The sequence below is a fragment of the Mastacembelus armatus genome, chromosome 8, assembly GCF_900324485.2.
Source record: "Mastacembelus armatus chromosome 8, fMasArm1.2, whole genome shotgun sequence".
Taxonomy (NCBI): Eukaryota; Metazoa; Chordata; class Actinopteri; order Synbranchiformes; family Mastacembelidae; genus Mastacembelus; species Mastacembelus armatus.
In genome coordinates, this window is record NC_046640.1 from 3,565,816 (window position 1) to 3,577,121 (window position 11,306).

Genomic DNA, 11,306 nt, shown 5'->3' on the forward strand with positions numbered 1-11,306 from the left:
ACACCAATTTTCAGTTTTTTATTTTTATTTATTTTTTATTGGGGTGGGTGGGTTAGGCAGCGTCTGGCATTGACCAACCATGTTCCGTAACGACCTCAAATTTAACCCCATCAATATATTCGAAAACTCAGCAAAATTTGCCCAAAGTTCAGAACGGCGTGAAAATTTTGTTTTTTTAAAGGTTTCATAAACAACCTCAAAAGAATGTAGGGCCCCGGAGAAAAGTGAAAATACATTGCGCCAGTGGGAGCCCGATCAACATTTTTCTCATCGCACAGTCACCAATCTCAGCACGCTTATTCTTCATGTCGGGCCAAGCTTGGATTTTTACTTGAGATCATTGAGTTCAGCGTTTTTGCTCACCTCGTACTGTAACGAACTTGTCCTAGGACAACTTTCGTAATTAAGTTTTACGGTTTTCGAGAAGTTGACGTACATTTTTGGCACCTTCAAGATATACATTATCGGATTTGAATCTGACCACTTGATGAATTGTACTCCCCGCGGATCGCTGCGTCGCTAGTTTGCTGAGGGCGGCGGTCGCCGCAAGACTGAAGATAGTCTGGGCTGGTCCTCATCATGGCTCATAGGAATGACTTCCTGTTTGACCGAGATAATAGGGACGATTGTCGTGCTTTTTAAGGCTTTGTTTACACCTTATAATTATGGTATTTGAAAGCAGTACAGGGTGGTTTGAAGACCAAAGGTTTACAGCTACACTGTGTTTACACATGTAAGTACGTATACGGTGCAGACAGTACGGCCATCTTTTCCACACTAGGGCTGAAGTCTTGTCGCTCACCGATCGTGCTGTGCGTACCCTTGCCGCTGTGCTTTACGGCACATGATATTCCTTTACGGCATCCCGCCATTTTATTTCTAGAGAACGCAAAACCTTATACACATTAGGTTTACTACCGCGTGGTGTCGGCACGTTGAGTGGGTTAGGGTTTTAGCGATTGTTTGTCCTTTTTTGTAACAGTACGTTGTTCCAGAAGGCCTACATATATTGTACAGTTTTTCCATTGAGTTCCTGGTGTAATATTTGTCAAACATTTGAGGAAATAAGGTAAGAATCATACTCGGAAGGTCCTTGTTGGCTTCTTAGCATTGTGGCTAATTGAAAGGGATTCACTAAAGTCTTCACCTGAAACTATTGTTTGCTTATAAGAGTTAACAGCTGGTGTTATTTCCACCTCGATTGTCTTTGGTCGTCTATCGCATACCATATTTGTATAATGTTGCATTGACATCGTTTTTATATGACGAATGCTGTTCAGCAGAATGGCGAAACATGTTTACGCTACGAGCTAACGTTACCCAGTAGCGTTGGAGAAGTCGTCATAAGGGCAACAAGCTAACGTTAACCTCACGGTTTACTTCCTCCCGCTCTTGGTGTTGATTTCCCTTTCGCTGCTAACATTTTTCAGTGTTTCAGATATTAATTCGAGTAATAACAATATGTCTTGTTTATTTAGGTGAAGGATGACTCAATTTCTACCCCCGAACCTATTAGCCCTTTTTGCACCACGGGACCCCATACCTTTCTTGCCTCAGTTGGAGAAGCTGCCTCATGAAAAGCATCACAACCAGCCATATAGTGGTATTGCACCATTTATCAGGCACTTCGAGGTAAAGATTTAATCTTGCATAATAGTCTGTATGCTATAGTTTATCTTGTGTTTTTTCCATTATGCCACATTTACATTGCGTTGATATCTCCTCCTTGTGATTAGGATCCCAGAGATGCCCCTCCACCAACAAGGGCAGAGACCCGTGATGAGCGGCTGGAGAGAAAGGTGAGACATTTATAAGAACAACCTCCACATGTGCTTTGTAAAAAGGGATTTTAAGATTGGATTTCCTAGAACAGCAAAATGCCACACAGTGGCTGAAAACTGGCTACAGGGGGCACAGGCTTGCACTGTACTGACAGTAGAAGACAAAACATGTCTTGGTCTGATGAGTCAAACTTACTGCTGCAATGTACTGTATGTATGATCTGATGTATAATCAGATTTTCAGAAACAAAACCCTGCCTTGTAGGTCTGATCTTAGTTCAGGCTGCTCCTTATCTTAGGGCAGGGGTGTCCAACCCATGTTCCTGGAGGGCCACTGTCCTGCTTTGTTTTCCAACTTGTTGATTCATTTATCACTGTCTTAGTGTGTTCATGCTTAGGAATATAGATTGGGTGACTGTATCTGGCCTTCTTTGAATGTGTAATTTTGGAGATGGTATTATCTGATTTTTCTATTAATCTAAGTACTTTTTTCATTACCCGATTAATATGGCATTGAATTTACCCAAAATGAAATTTAAGAGCTTGGCATTTATATTTGTGTTTTTATTCAATCATCTTCTCTTTAAAATGAGAGGTGGACAGTAACAAAGTAAGTTTACCTGAGTACTGTACTTACGTAAGAATTTGTACTTTACTTGAGTAGTATTTTTTGGGGGGGGAACGTATTACTTTTGCTCCACTATATTTCTATAAAGGCTCTCATTACTCCTTACTTAGGTGGAAAAATTTTCTTAAAACCGCAAGACAATTGACCGTGTTCATTAAGTTTCTTGTTTGCGTGTGGGTTGTTGCACTTACCCTAAATATGTAGATTCCGGTACAGTAAGCACCTTTGAATGCTGGTTGCGACCCGCTAAGAAGAAGAAAGTCTGTCTCACAGGTGTTGCCGTCCCAATTACATCACGCTCAAATAAGGCAGTGTATGCTTTGCATAGCAATAATGATTTAGCCTTGGTTTAGTCTTTTTGTCCTAGTTTAATATTGCTAACATGAGTTCTGGGTTAGACCAGATTTTGCCCTGGTTTCAATTCAGTTTAATTTTGTTTGATATTTTGGGTTATTGGGTATTTTTATAGAAAAAAAAACATGATAAAGTAAGGACTGAATTTACAATTTTTTCATTATTTAGATTATGTGATCAGGTACTGAGATATAAAAAGATGAAATGGCTGCCTTTGACAGTATTTGTACTGCAGTAATTCCACCCCTTCTTTGTGCACTAGAGATGGGCCCAAACCTATTCTTCACTGTCAGGGTCCAACATTGATATCATTTTCTCATCTGATATTGGATGTATAGGGCCAATCCACTTACCGATCTATATTCCTGTCCATAGTTTGTGCTTGGCCATGACCCCAACCTATGTAATGTAGCATAAGTTGGATCACTGATCCAGATTCCACTCCACATTTTACCATAAACCTGCAGCAACTTCAGTCTGTAAGCGAATGAGCAAATAACATTACCTAAAATGTTGTTTGCAGGTATTTGTGTCTGGCAATGCCAAAAAGCAAGACAACTAGTTGTAATGTGTGTAAAGCCAGCATGCTGAGGAGTGGAGCCACAGTTGCATGGTACAATAACATTACAACCATTCAGTAGCTGCAAAGGGTTCATGTGAAAGAGTACCAGGAATTCATGCTAACCAACAGACAAGACACCAGCTGCTCCATCAGCTCTCCCACTAATAAAGAGAAAAACAGAACATATCTTGGAATTGCTTGTTGCACAGCAATCCCAACTAGAAAAATGCATTTCCTACAGAAAATGTGTGTGAATGCTGAAAGTTAAAATGAGTTGCCTAGCATTGCTGAAATGAATTGCTGAAAAAGATGAAGTCTGAAATGCAGTGCTGAATAATCCTGGAAGTGGGAATGTAAAACTGGAGTTGGAAGCTTAACTTGTTTAGCTGAAGAGACTGATAAACATTGCTGAAAATGATGTGCAGCCAAAGCAGGAAGTAAAAATAAATTGGATTAAAATTGCCAAATAATGAAGGGTTACACCATTATACAAGGACATGTTTATTGAAGGAGTTTTTGGTAGGAAGGGACTGAAGGAATGAAATGAGCTGAAGAAATGCCAAAAGAAAAGACATTGTTGGAAGGAATACCTGATAATCATGCTGAAAAGGAGGGAAGGAAAATTATTTGTACATGAAAAAGTTGAAATACTATTCCATTAAATTGTAAATAATTTTGGAGTAATATAAAAGAAAATACTTGAAGGTGTTTCTGTGAAGGAAGGAAGGATTGAAAAAAATGTGGAACTGAATGAAAGAAATATTAAGTAATGAATAAACTGATCAGCATTGCTAAAAAGGCTGGAATGGAGAATATGTGCTGGCATTGAAATGAAATAGCTTAAAATTGTAAAACAGTTTTGTAGTAATAAAAAGGAAGTTATTGAAGGAAGGTGTTATAGTGAAATAATAAGAAAAAGGATGGAAAATGGGATAACTGAAGGATTTAAAGATTGAGTAGAATTTGCATTAGAGCTGCATGCTGTATCGTGTCAGCATCATTGCATGTGCTTATGCACAGCCATCACATTGCAGGACTTGTGATGTCAAATAGACAACTTAAGCCCAGAATAATGCAGACATAAATAACAGCAGTTCCAACCTGCCACCCTGGTAAACAGCCCAGGCTTTCTCTTGCTTTATGCATATGCTTGCGCTTGCATCGTGTTTTCAGGTGACACAAACAACAATGTATGAAGCCAATTTCGCATAGCTTGAACCGTCTGCATTTGTTTACTTGTTTAAGGTATGTTTTGGGCCTAAAATGTCGTGCTGCAGCTTTTTTCTTTGCTTGATGAAAACAGAAAACTCATGGTTCTTATTTTCCATGACTAATCTACAACAGAAATTTGTCTGTAGCATAATTTACTCCCACAAGCCAACTAAAGCATCCCTGAAAGTCATTTGACTGCAACCTGAAAATGAACAACACTAGTTACATGATCATTATTTTGACTACAGAAAGAATGACAGTCTAAAAACAGATATTTCGGTCCTGTTTTCTGGATTTTTTTTTAGTATACATCACAGAACATACTGCACGTGTATTTCTTCAAGGAGTGCCCCATGTGAAAGTGCTTTTTGCTGATTTGAGAGAATTATTGGCTCAAAACCATGTGGCCATGTGTCACACCCACTTATATGCAGCACCTAAGGTTGAAATGTATGTATATGACTTGTTTTAACAATTATCTTATTGTAGACCAATTTTGGTGTTTAGCCTTTGCTGAAAGCCTTTGCTCAATGTGAAGTACGTTATAGAAAAGTTTGCAAAACAGAGCTGCTCACTACACAGAAGTGTCGCTTGAGTTTTTACCATTTGCTTTTTTTTTTTGTTTGTTTTTTTTTATAGAGACGGGAGAAGATTGAAAGGAGGCAAGCAGTGGTTGAGACTGAACTCAAGCTTTGTAAGATTTCTCCTTGAAATGTAGATCTAGTTTACATTGTATTATCCTCTCTTGCTTTAACCTAATTTTTCTTTTCCCTTTTTATATCAGGGGACCCCCATAATGACCCAAATGCACAAGGGGATGCCTTCAAGACTTTGTTTGTTGCACGAGTGGTGAGTAGGTTAAAATTTGTTCACCCTTGTCTGTGAATGTAGCAAATGTGATTCTATTGTGACTCCAGTTGATATCACTGTATTCCATGTTTTCTGCAGAACTACGACACTACAGAATCCAAGCTTCGCCGTGAGTTTGAGGTCTATGGCCCTATCAAACGGGTATGTTTATCTGCTGTTTGTTGTGTATGCAAACTACACTGTAAATACCAACATGAAAGTTGAGGGACAGCTGAGCAGCGAAAGATATGAAACATTAAGAAATATGTCAATTGCATACCTTGAATTATTCACATCATCTTTATTTAAATATACCACCTTAAATAGGATTTTGTTGTCAGTAAAATAATTTAAAGTTTAGTTTCAATAATGAATAAAATATGCTTATTGAACTACATGTATAGCTTAACACAAGTGACCTACAGTAAATGGCACATTTAGGAAGCTTGTATTTAATTTTTTGTCACATGATTGGATTGACTAATATATATCGCTATACACCTGTATAATATAAATTAATATATTACGATGTGGTGGGTCCGTTTTTTCAGTGTTTAATTTGGTGACCAACCAATTTTTATTTTTTAATTTTGTTTTATTTTTCCCCAGATTTACATAGTCTACAGCAAAAGGACTGCAAAGCCTCGGGGGTATGCGTTCATTGAGTATGAGCATGAACGAGACATGCACTGTGAGTACCAATGTAGAACACAGAACCAAAACCATTTTATATATGATCACATGTTCTTGAAGCTCAATCTCTGTCATGCAGGATGGTTGTTCAGATGAACCCCATTTCCTTTATTGTAATGATATGGAATGGCAGCCCTCTCTAGCCCATTGAGAAGCTGACTACCTTTGTATGGTGAAATCCACTTCTGGTGGTTGTGTGGTGTGTGTCTGTTTGATATGTATCATCAGTTGACAAATATTTTTGATAGAGAAGGGGAACCGCGTCATTCAGTGGGGCATCATAGGAAAAGTGGGACGGCGAGAGATAGAACTGTCTTTCATCTGTGAACCTGAACATCTTTGCCTGTCAATGGGTGCATTGTCTTTTAAACTGTTAGGCTTGTAGCTCTGTGGAAGAGCATGTCTCCTGGTTGGACTGAAATGGTAAGCGCAAGGTCAGACTGGTCACCAATCATTCAGAATGGGGTTTTTAGCAAAAATTTGTGAAGGTTGGGTCAGCTGTTTGTCTGAGTTTGTACTGGTGGTCTTCAACCCTGGTCATGGTGAGATTAGTTGACATTCACCACATCAGTGAGATATTTAAGCTAATGGTGATTTCACAGTCAATTCTGCCATAGCATTGTCTCATTAGACAAGTGAATGGTGCCCTGTAACACAGTGACACTATTCTGTGATATTAGTGCAATCAGCTCTTCAAGACCAGAGTTGCTGAATCACAGCAATGTAGTCACAGCAGGGGGTGAACTGAGGGGAGGTACGGGGCTAAACAGTATATTAACTGTGTGTTGTTCTCATTGCCACTGCAGCCGCCAATCTGTGATGGCTATTGGCCAGAGCTGGCTGGCAGATGATGATGGTTATGATACATCTACACCCTACAACCACAACTCAGTATATGGTTGGTATAATGGGTTTGTATGATGGGTAAGATTTCTTTCCACCCTCCATCTCCTACATAGGGACGAGGTGCTACGTTCAATGGGTAAAGCGTCTTTTGCTGCAATCCCTAAAGAGCGTTGAGTGCACTTATTACTTGGCTCTTGGCTTTGACCATTGAACGCACCCTGAACTACTAGTGTATTAAATAGTACCCAATGATTCTGCCCTTTTATATTAAAGCCATGTCAGGGTACTGAGGGATCAGTCATTCTAATGCCAGTGGTTTAGCTGTGGAGGGACACAGGGTCAGTGAAAAAGATCCAAAGGATCTGTAACAGTTGTCAGCCCCATCAAGTTCTTATGGGTTTTGTGACTAATGCAGAGCAGCATGAATTAGTTTCAGCAGCTTTTTTGAAAAATGATGAATATAGCAAATGCCAATCTTGTGTAGCAGTCAATTATAGTAATGAATATGGGTCTTCAAGAAAGTGACTTGGCCAAAGAATTTAACAAATTAGTAAATAAATGCCAGAAAAAATATACAGGATTCACTTTAGGTGTAGTTGTTAGTATTCAGCCTGCAAATGTAAACTGGTAAAACTGATCATGCTTCTGTTGGGTTCAGATGTTCTGCTAAATATAATATAAAACTGGACTACGGAGTGTAAGGGAAGCTGAAACTCATTAGCCCAATATAATTCGCAACCTCATCTTAGTAGAAAATGTAATGCGAAGAAGTAATACTATCTAAACTAATAAATCTGAGCTGGCTTTAATCGAAAAGGCTGATGAGGGGAATTTTTTTGGTAAGTCTGTTAAATAGACTATTCATACATTATTTATTCACTACATAACTATAGTTGGATATTAGTTAATGTAGCCTTAAATATCATAATCAGATTGTCCAAGAATAAGCTTCTATAATTTTAGCTTATGTCAGTAAATTTGTTTAGACACTGGACATCCTAAGTCATTGACATTTCAGGCCACTGTAGAGTCATGCCATGTCACTTAGGATTTTGACCTTTGAATTCTAGTAAATTAAAATATTTGAGGTTATGATAAGGCAACTCCTGTAAGGAAGGTAGTTCCGTTTTTTTGTTTTTTGTTTTGTTTTTTTGTTTGTTTGTTTTTTGTTTTGTTTCTGCGGTCATTTTCGTTAGAACTGATGGGGGTTTGGTAAGGCCCTATTATTCGATGAGATGTTGTCATCCTTAGTGAACACTGGAAGTGGAGGGGATCTGGTAAGGCCCCTATTAGGTGCTGTGATAGTATGTGTATTCTGGTGCTGAGGGATTCTTGTAAAGCCCTAGACTGGGGCAGAGACTGTTAGTGAGGGATTATGGCAAGAACATTAATCTCTTAAGTGAGGGAGTTTGGTAAGGCCCTCAGGTTTTATGATTCAACTGATGGGTTTTGGTAAGGCCCTCTTGGATGCAAGTTTCCCCTCAAAGATCATCGCCACATCATACCAGTGTAGCTGCCAGGATGAGCCACCTCTCCAAGCCCTTCCATCATACAAGATGAATTGAAAGACTGTTGTGTGGTATAATGAAATGAGGTGTGGAACAAAGTCTGAAACGCACAAGGCTGAAAATATGTTAAATGCTGGAAACTCCTTGTTGATTAAAATTTCTTACTGTTGGCCTCCATGACTTCAGTCATGTTGCTCTCTATGAAGCAACAACTATGCTACGCTATGTTCTAATAGTGCAAGATCAGTGTAATTTGCCTTATGAGTGGCAAGCTGTTGTATGTGTGCAGTTACTATTTCATTGAGTTTTTTGGACATTAAAGTTTCAGTACTATGTATAAACTACAGGTGTTAGTTTTAGCAAAGTGTGCTGTACTATACTGATTTGAGAATTTTTGGTGCATTTGGTCGATTGACATTTCACTTGTGAGTGAGTAGCCATGGGTAGTGAACACACTGCATGGTTATAACTGCAGAGTTTCTAAATTATGACTACAACTGTCCAAGCACATTGGGGTAAATTTTGGGAATACAAAACCAGAATAAACATCCGATTTAAGGTAACATCACATGGTCAAACCTATGAGAAAGATAACATCTTAAGTGAGTCATTTGTTTTAACTGTTTAATAGTTCACATATCTCCTCAACAAAATACACTTAATCACACAAGTATTTTACAAACAACCAGAATGATGTAAAATTTGTAGTTAGATAAATTTTTTGACGCAAATAACTAAAAGCTGGGTATTTAAATGATGCGGTTAGAAGTGTATCATTCACCGGGTGGAAGGAAGTCTACTCCCATTATCCTTCGGCTTTTATCCAGAGAGCAGCCATCTCGGCCTCGCCTGCTCCTGGTCAGTATAATAATGCACCTGTAATAATGCACGTTTCCTTCCTTGCCCACACTGATGCAATTGTACTCCTATCTTACATTTTATTTTCCCTCTCACCATTCCTCTTCTCCAGCCGCCTACAAGCATGCTGATGGGAAGAAGATTGATGGCAGAAGGGTGCTCGTTGACGTAGAACGAGGACGCACGGTCAAAGGATGGCATCCTCGCAGGCTAGGTCTGCTGCCATTCTTTTATTTAATTTTATCTACTGCTATTTTTCTGTCCTGATTTACCTGTAAGTCTTTATCATTATCATTATCTAGGGTCTGAAAACAGATTTTTTTTTTTTCTTTTCTCCCTGTTAAGCTCAGACTACAGTTCAGAGGTGTGCATGGATAAATCTTCAGCAATGAGTTTTGACTGTCCAACTCATGTTATCAACTCTGAGGTCCTCAATTAACATTTAATGTTTTGCTTGTTTTTAACTAGGTGGTGGATTGGGTGGCACTAGGAGAGGTGGAGCTGATGTCAACATTAAGCACTCTGGCCGTGATGATGCATCACGTTATGATGATCGGCCTTTGGGAGGGTGAGTATTGTCAAGAAAGTCTCAGTTTGGTAAAATTGTGAACTGCTGTGTGTAACATAAAATTTCTCTTGGCTGATCATAGCGATCGGGACCGTGGAGACCGAAGGGAGCGCAGTCGGGAGCGTGACCGGGACAAGGACAGAGAGCGCCGGAGGTCCAGGTCCCGCGAACGCCGTCGACGAACCCGTTCCCGGGAGCGAGAGAGGGAAAGGGACAGACAAATTGGAGTAGAGGAAGCCAGTGGTACTAATCGACGTAGAGAGCGGGAGAGGGAGCGTGGAGGGGTTGCAGGAGGAAACAGTAGGAGTAGGGAAAGGAGTCGAGACCGGAAGAGAAGGAGTAGGAGCCGTGATCGTAAGAGGGACAGAGAAAGGGGTAAGGGACTAGATGGGGAGGAAATCGGCCAAGGAGACAATGTCCCAGAGGGTGGGGAACGGATGCTGGAGGAGCATGAAGGAGGAGAAGTGGGTGAAGGTACAGAGGAGCGAAGAGACAGGGACAGAGAACGGGACAGGGACAGAAGGCGTAGCCACAGGGACAGAGACAGGCGCAGGGGAGACCGAGACAGAGACAGGGAGCATAAGAGGGACCGAGGGGAGAGAGACAGAGCAGATCGTAGAGAGGAGCGCCATGGCTCTCTACGAGATGACATAGGCCCTCAAGATGATATGGGCAATGAGGATGAAGGAGGGGTGCCACCACACATGGAAGAGTACAGTGAGGATGGGATGATGATGGAACAGCAGTCGGTGCCATCAGCTGACTGCTATGGCTCCAGTGAGAATGGGTACAAAATGGAGGCACCAGGAGACGAGTACTGAGAAGGTCCGCCTCTCAGCAGACATAATTTCTTAAATAAGTTGTTGAAATACTGTACTTTAACCTGGCCTTTGTCTTTGCCATACATAAAAAGCCTAAATTAGGCCAGGGCTTCCTCAGTATCAGACATCTAGCTAGTTTTCCTTTCTCTGTCAAGGATCTGTTGAAATATTCCACATATGTTGCACACACATTTGATGCATATAGGTGATTAGATTTTGATTTTTCTTAACATGCATTGCCCCCCTAATGTGTACCACTAAATGCTTTGCTAAGTGATTCGAAATTGCCAAAGTGATTCATTGGTGAGATTTTCCCTTACCTCTCTCAGCTAGGAACTGTAAAAACATGAGCTCTCATAATTTTGACAATGGTAGAATGTGTTGTCTTTTGTTTCTATGTTCAAAATGCAGTTAGACTGTATGCTTATAGACCCAGTTACTAGCTTTTTGTTTTTTGCTGTGTGAAATTGAAGGAAATGTGATAATTGGGGGCTGTTGTGTTTATTCATTCTGGACTATATATATTTTATTTCTGCTCTTTCTATGTTAGATTTGCGGGGCCATTTTTAATAAAGATGTGACTTAAACCCGGAGCCTAAGTCTAAATGCCCTGCACTACACTTCCT

The 11,306-nt window shown here is 40.0% G+C and overlaps 1 protein-coding gene across 1 annotated transcript; it reads left to right on the forward strand.

Annotated features, from left to right (window-relative positions):
• The first annotated feature begins 869 nt into the window (after positions 1-869).
• snrnp70 (small nuclear ribonucleoprotein 70 (U1)) lies at positions 870-11,267 on the forward strand. Its single transcript, XM_026324993.2, has 10 exons — positions 870-1,069; positions 1,479-1,632; positions 1,737-1,799; positions 5,177-5,231; positions 5,322-5,386; positions 5,486-5,548; positions 5,996-6,077; positions 9,404-9,505; positions 9,760-9,859; positions 9,942-11,267. The coding sequence occupies exons 2-10, from the start codon at positions 1,486-1,488 to the stop codon at positions 10,678-10,680; spliced, it is 1,416 nt and encodes a 471-aa protein (XP_026180778.1). The 5' UTR covers positions 870-1,069; positions 1,479-1,485; the 3' UTR covers positions 10,681-11,267.
• Positions 11,268-11,306: the final 39 nt, after the last annotated feature.

Coding starts and splice junctions, on each gene's coding strand:
- snrnp70 (XM_026324993.2), top strand. CDS start 1,486: ATGACTCAATTTCTACCCCCGAACCTATTAGCCCTTTTTGCACCACGG. Junction 1,633..1,736: donor CATTTATCAGGCACTTCGAG/GTAAAGATTTAA, acceptor CCTTGTGATTAG/GATCCCAGAGATGCCCCTCC. Junction 5,387..5,485: donor CTTTGTTTGTTGCACGAGTG/GTGAGTAGGTTA, acceptor TGTTTTCTGCAG/AACTACGACACTACAGAATC.